Source organism: Camarhynchus parvulus, chromosome 3, assembly GCF_901933205.1.
Source record: "Camarhynchus parvulus chromosome 3, STF_HiC, whole genome shotgun sequence".
NCBI classification, from domain to species: Eukaryota; Metazoa; Chordata; class Aves; order Passeriformes; family Thraupidae; genus Camarhynchus; species Camarhynchus parvulus.
Window position 1 is genome coordinate 55,091,807 of NC_044573.1, and position 20,395 is coordinate 55,112,201.

At 37.1% G+C, this 20,395-nt stretch overlaps 1 protein-coding gene across 2 annotated transcripts in view; it reads right to left on the bottom strand.

The window, feature by feature from the left end:
- The window catches only part of ESR1 (estrogen receptor 1), a 174,694-nt gene that overhangs the window by 60,189 nt on the left and 94,110 nt on the right, over positions 1–20,395 (bottom strand). For both annotated transcript variants that reach the window (XM_030945035.1, XM_030945036.1), the window contains one exon: positions 8,337–8,527. In XM_030945035.1, coding sequence (XP_030800895.1) covers positions 8,337–8,527 — 191 coding nt within the window. The remainder of the gene's footprint in view (positions 1–8,336; positions 8,528–20,395) is intronic.

Genomic DNA, 20,395 nt, shown 5'->3' on the forward strand with positions numbered 1-20,395 from the left:
CAACAATCACACCACACGCCTGAGAGCATTGACACACATCAACCACAGAACCACTGATGAATGGGAGAGGAGGAGAGGTTAAAATTTGTATACTCCATGTTATGTCCTTCAGCCGTGTCATGGAGCGTACAAGCTGTGTTTGCTTTCCAGGGGAATCTTCTTGTCTTCACTTAGGTACAACTGTTCCTGCTCACATGAGCAGGTAATTCCAGCCAAATGGCTGATACCAAGCTCTTCTTAAACCTTTCCATATAGTAACAGGAAAAATGAAAAATTAGGAGAACGGGCATGAGGATAACAAGCCTGCTGCCATCTCACCAGTATAATAATGCATGAACTTATATACTGAGAAAGAATGAGATATATTTTAAAAGCCACTATTTAACTTCATAAATCTATAAACATTAAATTACATTTTCTACTCAAGCAAATAATTTTGAATTTTTTATTATTATCTTAAAATTTAATTTGGTGCTTCATCTACTATTTCAGGATTTTGATACCATGTGCAAAGTTTACTTTTACCCTGATCCAATTTTTCTAATTTTAGACAACGTAACAAAACAGAAAGGATATTTTTTCCTCATGACAAATAAAAATAGACAAAAATACTGATCCAATCTTACAAAATCTGGCAAGGAGTATGACATCAAGTTTCTGTTTCCCTAGCTGATAAATCACAATTGTTTTAAGTCCTTGGCACATGATTAAAACAACAGCTGTGTTAAAGGGAAAAACTCCCACAATGTATTACTCACAACCATCTCAATATGATCTCTCCAGAGACTAAAAGCATTTTCAGAGAGAGTTATAGGCATGTCATGGCCATCTTATTCCCACAGACTTTGAATGAAACTCTTGTATTTTTAGCTTCCCATTTTATTTGAGCCAGAATGGGAAGGGGTAGAATTCTACTAAAGAAAACTCCCACAACTATTATAAAGAGCCTAAGAAGCTAAAAATATTGCAAATTACTCTCATGCACTCAAAATACTATCAAATTTTATTAAAAAAAATTAATGTAAGCCTCTATTTTTATTCCAGTTATAACATCAGGTTTGGATCTTCAGTACCTGCATGATTCCTGCTATCATACATTTTTCAAGGAGCTGTGTGGTGGTTTTTGAACTGAATTTTCTGCACTGAAGACTGTAAAACTAAAACCTCAGTACAGCCAACAGCTGGTGTGCTAAATTATTATACTGTTCTTTGATACCAGTATTTTGACAAAAAAAAAGAGAAAATATGTTTTCAGCCTGTGTACCACTTTTTCCTGCAAAGCACAACCTAGTTATACAATTCTTTAATTAATTTGTATGTATCTGTGATCCTTGGTTTTCTCCCTCATACCCCAATACCATCCATGCTCTATAGTATGAAGAGTCACCCATTTTATAATCAGAAGGGTCAACCAAGGTATCTTAGTCTCTTGTCCTGCATATCTCTAGCCACATTTTAGAATGGGAATAGCTGTGTTATCTGCCACACGCTCTAAAAGCAAGTGGAACAGTTTAGCACTTTCCTGCAAGACAAAAATTGCATGTTCTCTTGTAGTTTCTAAATGTGAAGTGCTTTTGTTTCTCATGTGAATATTCTGAATTGCTGAAAGGCTTAGTCCTGAGCTAGAAGTAATGTGAGTTTTCAGACAAAATATTCACTAAACACTTGTAATAATGTTTATTAAACATGTAATAAACATGTAACATGTTTAATTTTTTGTTGTTGCTTGATATTGCACAACAGTCATATTCCAGGTGAACATTAAAGGTGATAATACAGGGTACATTAAGAACATCTTCTAAAAGCCAGGAATTCTATCTAGGAAGTGGGAAGAGCTCTGGATTTTGCAGAGGAAAAACTAATGACCATTTATAAAATCAGATAAGAGTCATTTCTCTACTCTCTGTCAATGTGTGTTGCCCAACTTCACAAATGTTTTCAATATTGCCTACATTGACACATAATAAGTCAGCTAGGAATATATAGTTCAGATGATTTCAGAAAATCAGTCTCAGAAAAGAACTGTCAGAGTTCACTGCTACAATGGAAGCTGATACTGAATAAGGCTCCATAGTGTCTGTCCAGAATCCAGTTATATGTATTCCTCACAAATGGGTTGTGATCTGGAGTATTTCTTTTATTAATTGTTATTCATTTGTAGATGACATTTTTATGCATTAGAAGAACAGAGGAAAGGCCAGACTACTCTGTTAGTCAGACTGAAATAAATGGCAGGAGAGTACAGAATAAGAATTCCAAATTACCTTGGCAAACTGGAGGTAGCACATGGGAAAACAACAGGACAAAAGCACGAAGTACAAAGGACTGGTAGAAATCTCTGCATTAAAATAGGAGTAATCATATGCTCAAAACAATGAGGAAAATAAATGATTTCTTCTGCAGAAAACTATACCTGACTTTATTCTGCATCACACATCGATTATGAGTGAAGAGTATCATGTTTTTGTAAATAAGGCAAACATTACAGTGTGATGGATATAGACAAATACTATGTGATGGATGGGTTTGTAAGATAATCATATTACTCTGTTCAGTGCTTGTGAAACACCATATTGAAGGAAATCATGCTTCAAGAAAAAAAGAAAACAGTAGAAAGTGGAGAACCTCCAAAGCAGAACAACTAGAATATTACAAGTCAGTAAAAAAAGATCTGTGAGAAAATGTTGAATAAACCTTGTTTCCTCAGGTTAGGTAAAACAGAATTATTTTTTTCAAGTGTGATAGCAAACTTCCATGATTTAAAGGTTGTTGCAGAAAGAAAGAGAACTTTTTTTTTTTTTTGTGGCATGATTCTCAGGAAAACAAGTGAGGACCTTAACCTGCAGGCGGGGAGATTCAAATTTCCCAGTAGCCTTCAAAGATAAGGAGAATAAAACATTGGATCAAGCTACAGGTTTTAAGAAGCAGATCAACATATATATGGAATTGGTAGAAGTTGATCCTATCACAGGACAGAATGATGAGCTCAGTCAGGGTCCACTGCAGCTCTATGATTTGCTTAGGCCTTGAAAAATAAGGAAGTATCCTGGATACAAACATCTTAAGCCACTATCACATCCATGCTGAATGCAGCACTTAAAATTTGCTAGAAAAGTACCACATTCAAAATTGTCTTACTAGAAAAAAAGAGGCACTGACTCTTGCCTTTCAATAGCACTCAAATTTCTGACATGAGATCACCATAAATTGCATAGCTGAAATTAAAAATGCATGTTAGAGAATGCAATCAGAGCACATATTTACCTCAAGGAACACTGGAGAAAAACTACTAAAAGCACAAAAGGAAATCAAAAGAAGTTTCAGAAGAACCTGGCTGACCACCAGCAGTTAGAGCAGTCTCAATGACAGCTAAATCCAGATAGACTTTCCAAATCCACCTTTTCCAGCCTTCAAACTTCCAACAGCCATCTCCAACTGGAACCATGTGTTTTCCACCCTGAGGCCAGATGCCCATCTGCAGCTCCCTGTTGATAGGCTGTGATTAACTCTGCTAAACTCACTGAGGTTCCTGTTCTGTAGTTTGGCTGACAGCTCATAGTACCAGTGTACAAGCAGTCTTATTAGGGAGTTTCTGCCTTCTTGGCTGCAGGATCTGAGCTGTTATAAAACAGATTACAAAAATACCATCAAAACAGAAGACAAGAATAGAAAATTAAAGGGAAGATCTCAGAAACATCCCAGATTGACACTATTGCAATTGCTGCACTTCACCATTACCTAAACACTCACTTACAAGCATGTTTCACCAGTAAAATTCTCTCAAACATGAAAATATGTATACATTACCACCCCTCTCAACATTACATACTTTCAACAAAGTACAGCTCTATCACTGTCAAATAAAAACAACTGATAACACTCAAAGTCTACTGCCAAAACTCTCCTACTTGATGGTCAAAAGGCATAACTGCTAATTAAAATCCAGGTTCAAGGCACACTAGCAAAATACTTCCCAGCTTCAAGAATTCCTGCACTTTGGAGACCATTATATCTCTGATCAAGACATTAAAGGCAGGCCTCTGGAATTCCTCAGCGATTCATCCATTCTCAGAAGCCAACCTGTTCTGGTAATGCCTCCCATGATGGAGTAATTTTTAACTGACTATATGTGAAATATCCCAGATATGAGCAAAAGCTGTGAACAAAAGCCGAGAAGATGCACCTGAAAAGCATAAGAAAGGCACATGAAGGGGAAATAGAATGGGTGATTTCTAAAATGCTTGAGCAATTCTGGGATCAAGATACCCTTTAACACAAGGATTTACTCCTGATTTGTTCTGAATCACTTGTGCTCCCTCTGGGGGTTTGCAGACACCCATATGTAGGCATTTGCTGGATGCTTGTCAGAGGTGGTATGAGTAATTCCTTCCTGTCTCATAGGGCTTGGTGGCCATCCAAAAACCAAGAGAATTAGAAGGGGGAAAGAATGTGTGAGTCACAAGGGGATTTTTAATTTGTAAATGGCATTTGTAAGGCTCGTGTTGAAATACATCATCCAATTCTGACATCCAGATTTTAGAGAAGCTGTTATGGGTGTGGGGGAATGAGTAAAGGTGCAAAGATAATGGATTCAGAAGATAGAAAGATATACAGCAGGAGACTGAAACATTTTAGTTCACTTAAGATATCAAGGTGATTTGATGACTTGATGACCTAATTTTTAAGAACTTTCCACAAGAGAAAAATAGTAGTAGTTACTAAGACTGGTTCACGAAAGTGATGAAAAAGCCAAAGACACATAAGAGGTAGAATAATATACATGGTTTTGGTAGATTTTTAGCATATGGGAGGACAAATCATTAGAATAAGCCATCATTATGGCTTAAGAAAATGCTTGAGCTCATGGGCATCTTGAATCTGCACATCTTCTAAAATATTTACCTCCATCAAGTTACTGAGCTTTGGAGATGGATAGCATATAAAGTTCATATTCAGAGAAGAGAGTTATTTATCTAATGGCCCTTCTTGGTCTTAAAATTCATAAATATTTTAGGAGACAAGTACAGTGTGCTGTGGTTTGGCTCTTTGTTATACTTCTGAAATCACGTCCCTCAACCAAATACAATTCTGAAGGCTATACATGCTGGGGGAAGAGTAAACCACTCTTCCATCACCGAGCAACGTGGTATCCTTGGTGTCCTGTGACTTTTCTCTCCCATGAAAGCTTGTACATTAATAACACTCTGCACTGAGTTTTCTCAAAACAAGGTCCCAAAGCCCTTTTGGGACATAAACTAACAAAATAGACTGACATAGGCAGCTTCAGGACGCAGTTCAGGTTTTCAGCAAACCATCTGTTGTTTAACCAAAACTGAAAACTTGCACATATTGAGGCAATTTCTAATTCAGGTTACCTCTTAAGCTTTAACTACTTGACAACAAAGGAAAACACCTCAGCATTTAAAACTCACAAAATATTACCAGGAACATTCCAGATCCCCTGGATAAAAGTGAACATTGTCACCTCAGGTAAGTTTCAATGCAGATGTGAGTTTTCATAAAATTTCAGTATATACTTACACAGGTAAATAAAATTACCTCAGATATCACTGAGAATAACAGAGGTAATTCATTACCACACGCAGTTTTTTCATGTCTGTCCTTACTTTTTCCTGTGGTTCTATTAAGAACAATGAAGAATGCTTGTATACACTCTAACAGGAACATGAAGGTTCATTACAGCAACTCTCTTATGGAATCTCTGATGAGAAGTACAGAAATTATTATCTCTACATCTATATAGTCACTGAGAAATACAGATTAGCAAAGAAAAAAGTAGCACAGTTATCTTTGCTGAAACAACAAAAAACTTTGCTTAAAGCATTTTGGTTATTTTTGTTCACACAAAAAAGTTCTGTGAACCTCAACAGTGTTGGATCATATGAGTCACAGGAATTTTTTCCCATTTATTTTAGGAATGCAGAGCATATATACAATGCAGTATATATAATAAATCAAAAATACATACAATAATATTTAGTCCACGTATTCTTCTATAAATATACCTGCACATAAGTAGCATTCATTCCTAGCTATCTGATCACAGTATATTTAAAATTATTATCATCTGCAAGGTAAATGCATGGTTTTGCATCTATTCTCAATCTAAAAATTACTTTCATTTTCATAAATTGTACACATATTCAATGAGAACATGTAACTGCGGAAATAGAGATCCTTTCCAAATCCAGTAGAAAATTCAAAAATTACCTTAGTTCAAGACTGGGTAGCTATGACTTTAAAAGTTCAGAAGACTTTTCTTACCCTCTGTGATCAAATGATCACAATTCTCTCATAAGTACTCATATTCTTGAATTATTTTCTTTATATTTGTGGATGTCATTTTTTACTCTAACTTAATCACAAAAGAGGCGGATCAACTGGAGAAAGTACAGAGGAGCTTAACAAATGGGATCAGAAGTCTAGAAAGTATGTTCTACTGAAAGAAATTGGTTTGTTTAGTCTAAAAAAGAGAAGACTGTGAAAAGATATGATAACAGACTTCAACTATGTAAAAGGTTGTTGCAATAAGCGTTCTTCGTGCCCACAGGGGATAGGGCAAGAAGCAAGGAGCTTAAATTAGACAAACATAACTTAAAGATCATGCAAGACATTTTATGGGATCCTGGAAACTTAAGTTTCAAGATTTAAAAGCTTATCTACTTAAAAATTACATTAAAAAAAAAAATATATATATATGTAGCAAGAAGCAAATTTACTAACTAGTCTTTAGTATAGCACAAATAGAAAACAGATCCAGTTTGGTGGACCACAACATTTGTCCATGTGGAGACCAGGGCAAAACCACCAAGTGCTGACAGCAGAAACTCAATGAAATGGATTCATTTCCTCTATCACAATGGCCAAACACTGAAGATCTTTGCTGCACAATATCCACTTTGTTGTGATTCAGTTCAGTTCAAGCACAAAGACATAATTTCAAAAGTCTAAGAATAATTCTGACTTGGTCAGAGGAACCAAAAAGGAAAAATAACAAATACACAATAAGGGAGCTGTTCTCCTGACATCACAAGTTAAAGTAAATTACTCTGATGTGAAGAAGAAAAAGCATTTCACCCTTTCTCCCTTCAGTGTTGCTTATTACTGACCTCTGGGTCTAACCACTCGTTCTTTTAAAAATAATTTCAGTGTGTCTGCACAAATAGAAATATGAGTAACTATTAACTAATCATTGTCATTCAAATAATTCCATCCATGTCTACCCCTCCATCATTCTTTCACTTTTTTCCTTCAAGGGGGGAAGATTCTGAGCTGAATGCTGGAAGTCCTAATTAACTCACCTCAGTGCTAGTCATGCAACAAAACAGGCAATAATCACTCCTTGTGAAATGATGTAAAACTGTTCCACACTATGTTACCTTCAGTAAAACAGGCAACAGAATTTTTTGTGCCTATGTGTCACCTGGAGACCTTCAAAAAGCTATAGAAACCTAAATAAAGCACAGCACTTTACTAGTTGTCTGTTTAAAAGGAAGAAATCTGTTTTATTTTCTTCTCTAAATCTTAGATACTGAACAGTACCTGTACTTTCTGCAGAATTATAATTACTTCTTACTCATTTTAAGAGATGTTGAACAAAGCAAAAAAAAAAAAGCATCCGTTCTACAAAGTGACAGGCATTTAAGGAAAGAATTATCCCTGTCACAGTAATTAACAGTGGTTTTGTTAGATGCCCTTTACTCCAGTAGCCTTTTTAACCACAACAAGACTGTGAACAAAACCATTCTGTGTACAGTTCAAAGCCCTGCTTTCTTGACAGACACAAATAATATTTCATTAAGGAAACATTCCTTTTCAATACCAGCTCTCAGAAGACATCTAGAATCTTTAATGAATTGAAATTTGAACTGGACAATCTGGCCAATGAAGCACTAAATCAAGATTAATAAATCAATCAGCAGGAATTAATCATCTGACACGGAATTCTCAAAAATGCCTTGGACAAGAGGAGAGATATGCATAGCCTGAAAGAGTGATCATCTTGATCCAATATGGACTTTTGAACTGAATTTCTCACTATCACCATGGTCAGATATACCTAAAGTAAGGATGATATAGAAAAGCTTTGCTTCTCCTCATTAATGTTGGACTAAGTAACAACATATTTTATACCTGCTAGAAGCATTCACCAAGTACAGAGCTAAAAGTATGTGGGAGAACACAACAACTGCTAATGAAAACCCAAGAAATGTCATTGTCCCAGACTCGGGCTGGAATCTCAAGTACTTTCAGTTTCCTCAAGATGGAATATAAAGAGTAAAGAGTAAAGGTGATTCACTTGAGCAGGTTATTACCTTGAATGCTCCTTTTGAAAAAGGCCTTGCAGCCCTCGCAGGACCAGACCCCATAGTGGTACCCCGAGGCGTAGTCGTTGCAGACGGCGCAGTACCGCGTCTCCTTGGTGGACTCCATGGCCAGGCTCCCCTTCTCGTTGCTGCTGGACATCCTCTCCCGGATGCTGTGGCGCCTGTTATCGGAGCTCGGCCTGTCGATAGCATTAAAAAAAAAAAAGGAAAACAAGCATAGTTCTTTCAGGGAGGTCAAGCTTCATCCTCTGCTTCAGGTTGTAAAAAGAAGTCTTGCTTGATTGAAAACAACTGATAGACAAAAATAAAAGGGACATTTTCTACTGCTCTCTCTCCTAGTTGGAAAGTTGTAGAATTAGTGAGACACAGGGGAATTTCTTATAAATCCACCTGAAGTTATTGGGCATTTTACCTTGAAAAATAAAAAAAGACATTTGATAAATTAACCAAATTTTCAGCAACACAAAGAAATACCAAAGAAACAGCACTATTTTGTGTACCTGCTCCTGTCCAAAGGTTTCAGCATAACTGTAATATCACAGTTAGGTTGAGAATCTGAGTCAAAAATAACTTATGACTGCACCTGAATTAGTTTAATTATTAACTTAAATTATTATATTATATAAACCTAAATTATTAACCAAACTGTTTTCAAGTGTTATTGTCCAATTAGAGATGCAAGCCTTCCTTAACTTGTCAAGATCTAACACTGCATAAAAAAGTGCCTTTTCTCATTACAATACCACTTTCATAAAAATTAACCTGTTTCAGCACGACAAAAAACAAGCCTATTAAAAAAACAAGCATATAAAAAATTGTTGCCAAAGAACTTTAGTTCCAGTGACACAGACACTACTGGACATGTACTAGACACGCACATGGCCAGCATGTGCAGGATGCTGTGCAGGTGAAAACCAAACAGCACTATCTGTAAATGGCAAGGAATTCACATGCACTGAAACTGGTAAGAGGTTATAATGGGTAGTTGCTGTGGGTGCGGTGCACAAGGCTGAGAGGATGTGAAATTGCCAAGGGAGCCACCAGTGAACTCTGGGACTGCCCCTGGAAGGCAAACGGTTCTTTGCAAAACATGCTTTCCAGTAAGAGTCTGTGCTAAAAATTGTCCAGGAGACAAATACCATCGGGTGTGACAGCACCAGACAAGCTAAAGCATGAAGAATCCTTCTGTTTACAGTAATTATACACTTACATGCATGCTTTAATTGCTGGTCAGTAAATAGGGGGCTTTTATCTCCCCAGAGTCTCAATATTTTCTCAAATAAACATATCCTGGTTTTGAGCCTAGGAGACTTTTCAGATTTCTTCCTACATACCTAATTTGCTTTATTCCTTTCTTGAGAGCGGCAAAACTTGCTATGCTTTGATGAACCGAGACATCTGGCACCAACCACACCTTCCTGCTCCAAACCTGTACTCCCCAGCAGCTTTCTGATTTCTTTTGGTATGCTGTAATATCTCATCCAGCCTAAGTTCCCTGACATCTCCTGCTGCAGTACTTCTCAACTGCTTTCTACCAGCCAAAGGCACCTGGACACTCTCACATGTGCTCTCAGCCATCCCCTCAAGACTTTATATATAAATATAATTTCTGTCCCCAAATACTATATTAATTCAAAACTTTTCTATGAAAATATATCAGTTATTAGAGGAACATGAGGCCTTACCAAGTTAGCAGAAACTGCTAGCGGCATCATTCAGGAAAACTGTATTTTTTAAACCCAATGTTCTTTGCCAAGACTTATACATCAGCTAATTTTGAACATTTACTTAAATAACCTTTTCCTTTTGCTTGGAACTTGTGCAGAAGTGAAGAATTGTAAAGGGTGAAGGGCTGACATGACACATCTCTGTTTTTTTAGTGAGACAGGAAAATTGGAGAATGTCACAGTTGACAATATGATTCTATGAAACTAGGCAGAGGGAAAAGTCCTTGAATATTTTAGATGTTAACATGTAAAAAATTAAAAACTTCAAATGTACCAAAATTAATACAGTATCATTAATCAATCATTATGGATACAACACATACATTGTACACATAACTACCTTTTACATTTTCCAGCCCAACAAACCTAGCTAATATTTTTATTCTTCTCAAGGTCCTGAACCTTCCTTTGTCCCAGTGCCTCATTTAATTTACTTCCTTTTTTTCTCTACTAAGTACTGATCAAAGCTGTTGTTTCTTATCTTCTCCACTCCATTCTCATCTGTCTGCAGCTTTTTCACCCCTGTCAGTTACAAGTTTAAATAAACCATGTTGTGGCTTCTTTAAAATACATACTCTTAGGTGCACATAACCACAAGAATGTTTCAAGCATTTGAAGTAATACAGCAAGTAATAATATCTAATAACTGTCAATATAATTTTAAGAGCCATAGATTAATCCATTTGGTATACATGATGACTTGATAGATACTAATAATTTTTGACCAATTTTTTAAAACTATGCAAATGTGCATGTTATAGAAGATAAGGCTCCCAGAATTATTTTCATATCAATAAGAAGTACAAAAAAAATCAAAACTTTGCACTTTAAAAAACAGTATGAGAAAAAAAATTGAAGTTTCAAAACAATTACATATTTTTGCAGGTGTGTAGCAGTTTTCCAATATTACACACTTACTAAAGTAATCCTAGTTTCCCAGTTGGATACAAAAGAAAACCCTTTCATAGGTAAAACCAAAATGAAGAAATACCAACAAGTATCAGTCATCACTGATCTATCAGTCCAGTTAAATTAAATTTTCATCTTTTCTGAATATCCATCCTTTTTCAGATCAAGCCTAGGTTCACAAATGCATTTTATTGAAGTTATACTTGAGAAAGATTAAAAATTACTCAAAAAATACCTCAGACAGACAAACAAAAAAAAGAGTTTTTTCTAATGTAGAATGAATTTTAAAAAATCATAAAATATGTGCACTCCAAAGAAAATAAGCTACAGGAAAACACCAAGAAGGAAGACGCGGTAAAGACAGATATCTTTCCATGCTTGTGTGGAGTCTGTCCCACAGGTCCTGTCCATCCTCAGTCACACAAGGCCTCTGTTCCAGAGGAAGGTTGCAGGCAGAAGCAGTGACAGAGCTGGTTCCCTGCTTGTTCCCAGGGCTCGTGGTCCCAGGGATCATAGGGAAGGCAGTGCTGCTGCCCACGCTTGCCTGCAGTGCCCACGTGTGTCAAACCTAACTTGGGCCTCCATCACCTCCCTGCACACAAACCTGCAACATGGAGAGAGCACTATGAATCTCTGAACACAGACTTTCACAAAGCAAAAGGAATCTAAAGATGACCTTGCTGCTTCCCACCCTCAGAATCAGTTCCACTCCAGTGGCATTTGAGCAAGGTTTTGCAAACTGGCCCTGCAGAGTCATCATGTTCAGGCTTTGGTGAGCCACAGTGGGAAGCACACTAAGATACCCCTAGCCCCATATTCCCCAAAAAAAAACATTCTTTCCATTTATATACAGTAGAAATAAAAGCTGGTAATAAATTAAGTCAAGTAATTATTAGAGGAGGTGAGGAGAAAAACTTTTTGTGAAAAGAGGATCTCAGTAATGGAGATTGCTAAATCAAAATAACGTATCAGATTTCATCCAGAAACCAGCTGCTGATTAGTGTACATCACAAACCACTGATGCTGTGTTCTGACAAAAAAAAAAACATAATAGCCCACTCTTCATCAAGTCTTCAGTTAGGTTTCAAGGGCTGGTCTTCTGGAGAACATAGTACAACAACTTAACCCAGCTTAATGACTTTGGCAAGATCATCATTCCCAAAATATACGAGCAGAACCTTTTCTGTAATTCCCTTTGTAACCTATGCAAACAACAAAAAAATAAAAGACCAAAAGATCTTGCCAACTATGTTTACCAAAAAAACCCCACAAATCACAAAGAAAGAAATCTCCAGATAAAGCCCTCTCTCCAAGGCCTGCACAAAACCAGAACAGATTAGAAATCGAAAAAACCCAGAATTTACTGCGCATTTCCAAATGTAATAACACAGCAGAGATAAAATGGAAAGTGTTTGGAACCCACAGAGCAGAACAAACTTGTCTCCCACACTCCCTTTCCTGTTCCACACTTTGATGAGTGTGTAAGGAAACAACACACCTCTGCTTTATACATTCAGTCATCATGTGCAGCTCCGAATCAGAAAGAGATTATTAAACTTATATTAACTGCAAAAGTAAAAAGGAAGTGTGCATGACACAATTACAGTTTTAAAATGTAAACTCAAGTTTTTTACACCAGGAGAACCTGACTGGCAGGCAGAATGAATTTAGGATAGTCCAAAGCACACAATCCACACAACAGTGAGGTTAAGCCAAATTTATTCAGAACCCCAGCTTTACCTGACAAAAGAGGTTTTGTAGTCAGAGGACTTAAGGGGGAAATTATATAAATAGTTTAAAAAGACACCTTGAGAAATTCTAATTTTCTGGATTTATTTTCAAACACAAAACTTTAATCTGCTTACCAGAATGGATGAAATTTCCCAGGGTAAAGTGCCTCAAAACTAATGGTTATTTCAAAAGCAGTCAAGGTCTAGTACAAATGCTTTTCCGCACATTGGACTTATAATGAAACCAATCTACCATTCCATATGAAATTAATCTGCTGTTATAATGTGAACTTCTGTATGGGGAAAAATACATATGAAACACTATTTGAACATATCTAAGTGCTTGAAAACACAAGGCACCTCAAGGAGAAGTACTGCAATAGGATTGAGCAAGTATATAAATAAATAGAGAAAATTGACAAATACATTAAGGGCCTCAAAACTGTACTCTCAAAATTTAACCCAAATGAATCTGAAAAAAAATAACGTGCCATGCAAATGAAAGCATTGGCTTAAAAAAAATCTAACAATATCTAGGGTTGCAATTAAGCTACGTACAACCTCACAAGAGAGAGAATGTCTTACATGAAGTTGTATCTCAAATGGATAGGATCACAGGATATTTTAGGTCAGATGGAAATTTGGGACATGACCACATGCCAAGCCAGCATTGGCACAAGAGAGGCTACAGCCATGAAGGTGGGCTCCAGCAATGGGAGCAGAAACTGGCATCACTCCTTGCCTGATACTCCACTGGTGATGAAGATCAGCAAGGGCTCAACCAGAGACCTCACCGTCGATGATTCCTGGTCCATGGCTCTGAGCACATGCAACACACACTACTAAATTCTTTTCCTCCCAAAACAGCATGGTTTTGTTTATGACACCAGAGGAGAACTCTTGCATAGCTCCTGACCCATGCTCTGGGAGAGGCTACTTAACCTGGCCAAACCCTGCCTGGCAGCATGAAGCTATTCAGCAGTGAGAGCCATCATGCTGATCTTTGCACCATGCCCTGACCTTGTCTAGGTAACTAAAATATATGCAGGAGTTTCTTGCCCCATTATCCTCATTTTATTCCCTGATGATCAGCAATGTCTCTGGTGCAGCACCAAAACCAAGAGTATTAAGCATTTCCCTTAGAAAATTATAATGTTCCTTCCAGCTTAGTGTCTCACTAAACTTGACATTCAAGCTGACCAACAGCTTCTGTATGGGATAAACTGTGAAAGTTTGGCACTCCTGGGTGAAAAGAAGCTGTAGGATGAGGAAGAGCTGCCTTTAATTTATACTTCTAAGTGGAATGCATGGCTAGCTCCTTCTCATCCCTTTCCCACAGCCCTGACAGCTACGTGTGCCTTCACAAGTCTTTCTGTCAAGGGAAATACAAACTGTAACCAGCAGAGCTGCACAGCAGCTCCTTTGACACCCAGACAAGACAGGAACAGACCATCCTGACAGAGAAATGCTCCTCTGGTAACATTAATTTCATGACTTTTGCTCATATCTTGTCTTCTCCTTTGGGGTAAACACAGAGGACACCTCAACAGAACTAATTGCATAGAAAACCCCAAGTTGATGCAGTGAATGGATGAGGTGAAGAAATATTGGCATAAAAGAATGAGGAGAGGTAATATGAAGAACTACTTTAAATATAGCAGAAGATATATATGAAGGTCAAAAAAAAATAATGGCAAGGAAACCAACTGAAAACTGACTGGCCTCATTGCAGAAAAAAAAATATAACTGACAAAAGAGAAATGTAAGAAAAATAAACTCAAAGTTATATGAAAGTTGAATAATAAAATAATCTTTAAAAGCTGGCAGTATTTCACAGTGTATCAGGAAATGTATTTAGTAGTCAGAAGATACTGAAATATTTTCTTTAGAACTAAAATAAAATGAAATTTGATTTGGCAACTTAAATTTCAAAATGTATTTAAAATATCTTGGTATTGACCAAGAAACAATACTGTTGAGGACAAGCTCTGGCAACATGAAAACAAAAGCTTATCTTCTTGGGTCATCAAAACTTCTTATTTGATGTGAAATTAAACATTTCCTTTGGCATTAGTTTTATCATCTTCCTTCATTCTTAACCCTGGTTAATTTTAAAATGAGTGATTGAAATGCTACATTTTGATATGCCAAAACTAAACTACTCCATGTGTGCATCAAAACGTCCTCTAGAACTGTCTAGTAAAGTCAGTATAAATTTGCACATTCTTACAGCCTCTTAAAGCTTCATTTTTGACAAATGTAATTTTATTCTCAGGTCTGTCACAAATTTGCAGACTGCATTAAATTCTAGAGAGATGTGCTTATGCACTGTCAATGAGTGGTCCACAACATCTCCAGATCTCCAGCCATATTTCCTGAAGGTTCTACTGATGAGAGGGCAAAGAAGCCCAGACCACTTGTTCATATGTCAAATACCTGAATTTGGATGTTTTCAATACTTCCCTCTCCCATACTTTCAGTCCTTGGATTCGTTTTCCATGGCTTATGCATGTCAGCTAATAATTTTGCAGCAGATTCCTTTGACAACATAGAGGTTTGCCCAGCTTTCTGAAAAATGTTGACGTTTTTCTTAGGAATAGCAGGGGAGTGAGGGATGGGAAAGAGCTCCATCTATTTGCCAGTTCTATGGGTCCAAAATTTAAATCCATACCAAAAAAAATCTTTCAAATAAATAATGAGAAATTGTCTCTCTTTCATTTTGAGTCTCAGTGCTGTCAGAATCTAAACTACAGCTCACTTACAGGGTCATTTTCATTATTCTTAAGTAAAGAAGGGTGGCGTGGCTGTATTTTATGGAATAGCCCAAAAATGAAATAGTTTTGAAGCAACAGCAAATTTCTGGGTTTTTTTCCTCATGCAGAGAAGTTTATTAATTTCTTTCTGTACATAAGGTGAATGCAGAAACACCCACACATATTCTTTATATCAGTATACCTTAAGAAAAGATTAAGATTTTAAACACAGAGTGGTTGAACTGCATCTTGCAAATGCTGCTCAAACCTTCATTTATCTGTCCTGTGTATATGCATGTTATCTTTAATTACGTGACCATACTTTTCAAAGGGCAACAGGCTCATCAGTGCACCAAATAAAAAAGAATGCATTAAATGAGCAACTACTCTGTCTGTGAGGCTTTTTTTCCATGACTGCTCAGTGTCTGGTGCCTTACTATCAGCACATTGTCCAAATTGAGAATTAATTTCCTCCCAGCATTTCCATGCCACTATAGCAATTTAGCAGCAGGCAGGTCCTAATGAATGTATTTTTCCAGTACTCTTCTGAGTCAAAAGGATAAAAAGTGAGACTGAGAGAGATTAAGGTCAAAAGTATATACTGAGTTATGGGCAACCTGAGTTTTTAAGTACTCACCATTAAATAGGTTTTGAATGCTCAGAGTGCTACTTTTCTTGTCTGCAATTGCAAGAGCAAATGTTCAACACTTACATGAATCAGACTGTAGGACTTACATTTTGCACAAAGAAAATTACAATACAACACCAGAGTGCTTGTGAAGAGTTAGATTTAAATGATTTCTGAACTTAACAGAAGCATTCGTGGCAGAATTAGACAGAAATTCCGTTCTTCAGGCCAGAAAATCAGCGGCTTCCACATAATAATTTTTGCCTCTTTCCTTTTTTAGTTATCAGCCTTTGGGAAAAATGAGTAGAGAATTTATAGCGACATATTCCACTATAGAAGAATGACCCATTCCACAAATGATCCTTTTCATATATTGGAACAGCAGCCCGCTTATAATTGCCTTATAAACCTGGCAAATATTATAATAATAATCACAAAGGGACCAAATAAGATTTACACAGGTCACCTTATCTTGGGCTTAATAAAATTACGAGTTTGCAAATAATAGCTTTTTGGCATGTAGCTTCTCACCTTCTAAAGAGGACATCCAGAAAAACAAAAATGTTACCTTTCTGCCTCACAGAGTCACAGGCAGCAGAGCAGGGCCATGCTGGGGAACCCCTCCCTTGTGTTGATGCAGCATGGCATGACAGATCACTCATTCAGCAGCAGAGGAAGGATATCAGTGACACCCACTAACTGCTGTATGTAGTGACACTACTAGTCCTTTCTTCTACTCCTTTTTAGTAGAAGTAAAAGCTCTTAGACAAACAGAGGCTGCTGCCACTGCTGCTGGTGGGAACCTCTGCCCTGTCCTCCTGCAGATGTTCTTTGTCTACTGCTCTCATTTGGCCCATCCAGCCCCACTGGTCCCATTCTTACACCCGCCTTCACCTTTGGGCTTTCCCTTCCAGCATCATCTCCCCATCTGGAAAGGACAAACTTTCCTCTCCTCTGGTGCCTGGCCTGACTCTGCCTGGCTACTTCGCTCATGCCCAGATTCCCTGCCGTCATTTCATCCAAAGCTCTCCTCTCTCTCTCTATCTCTCACTATTGATTTTCTTCATGTCTTGGGCAGGATGGCTCCACTCTTCTGCCTCCCTCTGCACCCCAGCAACCCAGTCTACCATGATTATTTAGCTTCTGTAATATTTATATATAATCCTTTTTTTTTTCCTGTGACCTGACCCAGCAGTTGCACAAGCACATACTGAGATTTGTAACTAAAGAAGATTTGAGGGACCTTAGTATTGCCATCTCTTGACAACATATAACTCATTAATCATAAAAGGATGTAACTATATATTTTTTGCCAAGGCTGAATTTAAAATTTTTGCAATCCTGTGATGAGCAGCTCTTTATAAGTGCTATCAACTATCAACAAGACAAACGATGAAGTTTTTCAAATCAGTCCTGCTAGAATTAAAAAATACATCTTAAAAAAAACACAAATATTTCTTTGTAATACCTGTAAAGCTATGAAATGTCATTGAAGTATAGAGCCTCACCTTATATGATTTGTAATTATGTCTTTTCTCCCTGGAGTGGAACTGCTTCTCTTAGAAGACAAGCCATCAAAGTAACCACTCCCCATTGCCTGAGGTTTGGTGTGCCAGGACATTTTGCCCATGGGATAAAATGAAGGCCAGAAATACATCTTAGAAGAACCAATTAAGAGATGCCATGCAAGCCATAACACGTGATAAATGCCATACTATTTTATGCCAGAATTTAACTTCTGAAATAAGAGAAAATATTATTCTCTGATTAATATCTTGAAGACTACTTAAATCACCACAGAAATCTAGTTTCTGCAAAGAAAAAGCTCAGACAAGAAAATTTCTCTCCTTCAATTTTCCAGTCAAAAATATTTACAGTGGGATTTCCATTTTGCAGAAATATTGATATTTTTTAAAGATTTGACAGAAATATATTCAAGTACCAAAACCTTTCTTTTCATGCAATGCACATTTACAAAGAAAAAAACACGTATATAATTAGCACAAAGAATAAAAGACACATCCATAGGCACTATTCTGCCTTGTTAAGCAGGGGAAGAAATTGCTGAGATCTTTACCCACAGCCAAACTACCCTGCAGTCCTCATGTGACATAAGTAACATCAGCAAGCCCACAGAAATTTTATAGTCTGCATTCATTATATAGTAGCATCCAGTAAAGCACAAACAGAGCATCACTTAAAAGACTGTATATCTAGACCTGCCCCACAGGAACTTGTTTTAACTTGCCTTTACAATATTTCCAATTATTAAGCCTCTCTCTGTGAACTGTTTGCTGCTTCACTACCTCATGGCCAGCCCAAGTCCTCTGCAGGAAACAAAGCTTTTTTTCCCTCAGCTATTTCCAGTTAGCCTGGAGAACAATTCAGATGCTTCTCTCTTGGTACACATTTTCCCTTCCCTTTCCTGCTACTCTGCCTTCATCCTTTCTTTCCTAATTCTCTTGCTCTCATATGGACTTCTCTTGCCTAAGTGAGCATAAAAATCTGAAACGTGCCTTGCCGGTCTCTCTTAAAACAGCATATTGACCTGTTCATGTGTTGTTTCTGTTCACAGAATAAAATTTGCCTTTTCTGCAAAAGATTACTCTGTTGACTTGTATTACACTTCTGACCTTCTCTTTCATTTAGACTATTTCTTATTCTAATGTTCTTTTCTCTGCTTAGTAATTCTACAGTTATGCTACTTGTTCATTACTTTTCTCCGTCCCAAAGGGCAGATACTGCAGTGATCCCTAGAATTTGAGAAATATTTAATGTTTCAGATTCTGTTGTGGTAAACAGCACTAGAAAAATATTCTCTTTCATACTTACATTTCAAGTGACCCATTTAGAGACCTCTGCTACCTATAACAACTGGCAGATAACTTTCAGTTATTTAAAAATTAATGGTAGTGTCTGATCTGTGCAGTAAAATCTCTGCAAATTATTGGGTTTGCGTATCTTTTGAATCCCTGCTCATTGGAGGATCCCTCTAGTCTTTAAGGAAAAACACCAGTGGGAAAAAATTTTGATCCAATTCCCTAGAATATAAAATAATGACTGGTCAAATTGCTTAGGGTTTTTCTGCCCATTTCTACCTCCTGCCAAGAGCAGCTTTGCCTGGGCACGATCTGTCCCTGACACCATCTCTCAGTCCCAGACTGTGCTGCGTGAAGAGTCATATAATCTGAGGAACCTCATTCTGTTTTCTTAAAGCATACCAAATTTGATGAAAAAGCTGCTGACAAAGTGTCCCAGGGCGCTGCATAAGATATGATTTTCTGGCAGCAACAGCAAGTTGCTGTGTGGCTCTGTGGCTCTGGAGACAGGAGCAACAGGGCCCGGAGTGTGGCAATCAGCTGTGCCCACAAATGTGCCAAAGTGGAGGGCTCCTCAGGCAAACACTCTGGAAGCGTGCATTAACGGTATCTCACTTGAGTGTAAACAATCTGAAGAATAAAAGGTTTGAAAAGCTGAAAGCATTAACAAACCGAAAGGCCAGCTTTAGCTAACAATCTCATGTACATCCTGTACAGTTTTCACACTTTTAGAAATTTCTTGTCATCCTTGTCTCTATCAAAGATAATTCTATCCCTCAAAGACTCAGCTAGAAATTGCATCCCTGCATTTCTTATAAGGGTCTTAGAATTATAATATGTTTTTTGTGAATAGGCCGACGTTTATCCTTTCATAACATACCCAGAATAAGTATTTTCTCCAGGTTTCACTCTAGTAGGCCTTTTCCAAAATTATCCAGTATCCTTTTCCAAAATTAAACCAGGCCACGTTTTTTTTTCTTTTTTAATGCTCAGATAAACTAGCACAATCCAACCACCTGAAAACAAAAGGTTAAGTGCACTCAATAGATTCGAAAAAGGTATTTCAGGAAGTGCTGTCAGATTCTTACACTTACCTCCAAACTATTTCAAAGGTAAGTGCCAGCAAAAACAGGAATCAGTCATAAATCTTTTTTTCCTGTGCCTTTATAGGACTTCTAAGTGCTCATGTGATCCTTTTATTTTTGAGCAAGCACTCTTTCAAAGTATTTAAGATGCACACAATGTTTAATCAATTATCCAAAGGTTCATTAAATTCCTTGGAAAATCTTTCAATGACCAACATTAAACAAGACATTTTTAAGAAAAATATTTGAAATATTTAAATTTTCTCATTTACATCACGCTCAAAAAATTGTTAACTAGGAATGGTGATTACAAAATGCAACATTATAATTTAGATAGCATTGTTTCAAAAATTCTAACCAAAACAAATCTAATATTTCAAATTACATTTCTTTAGA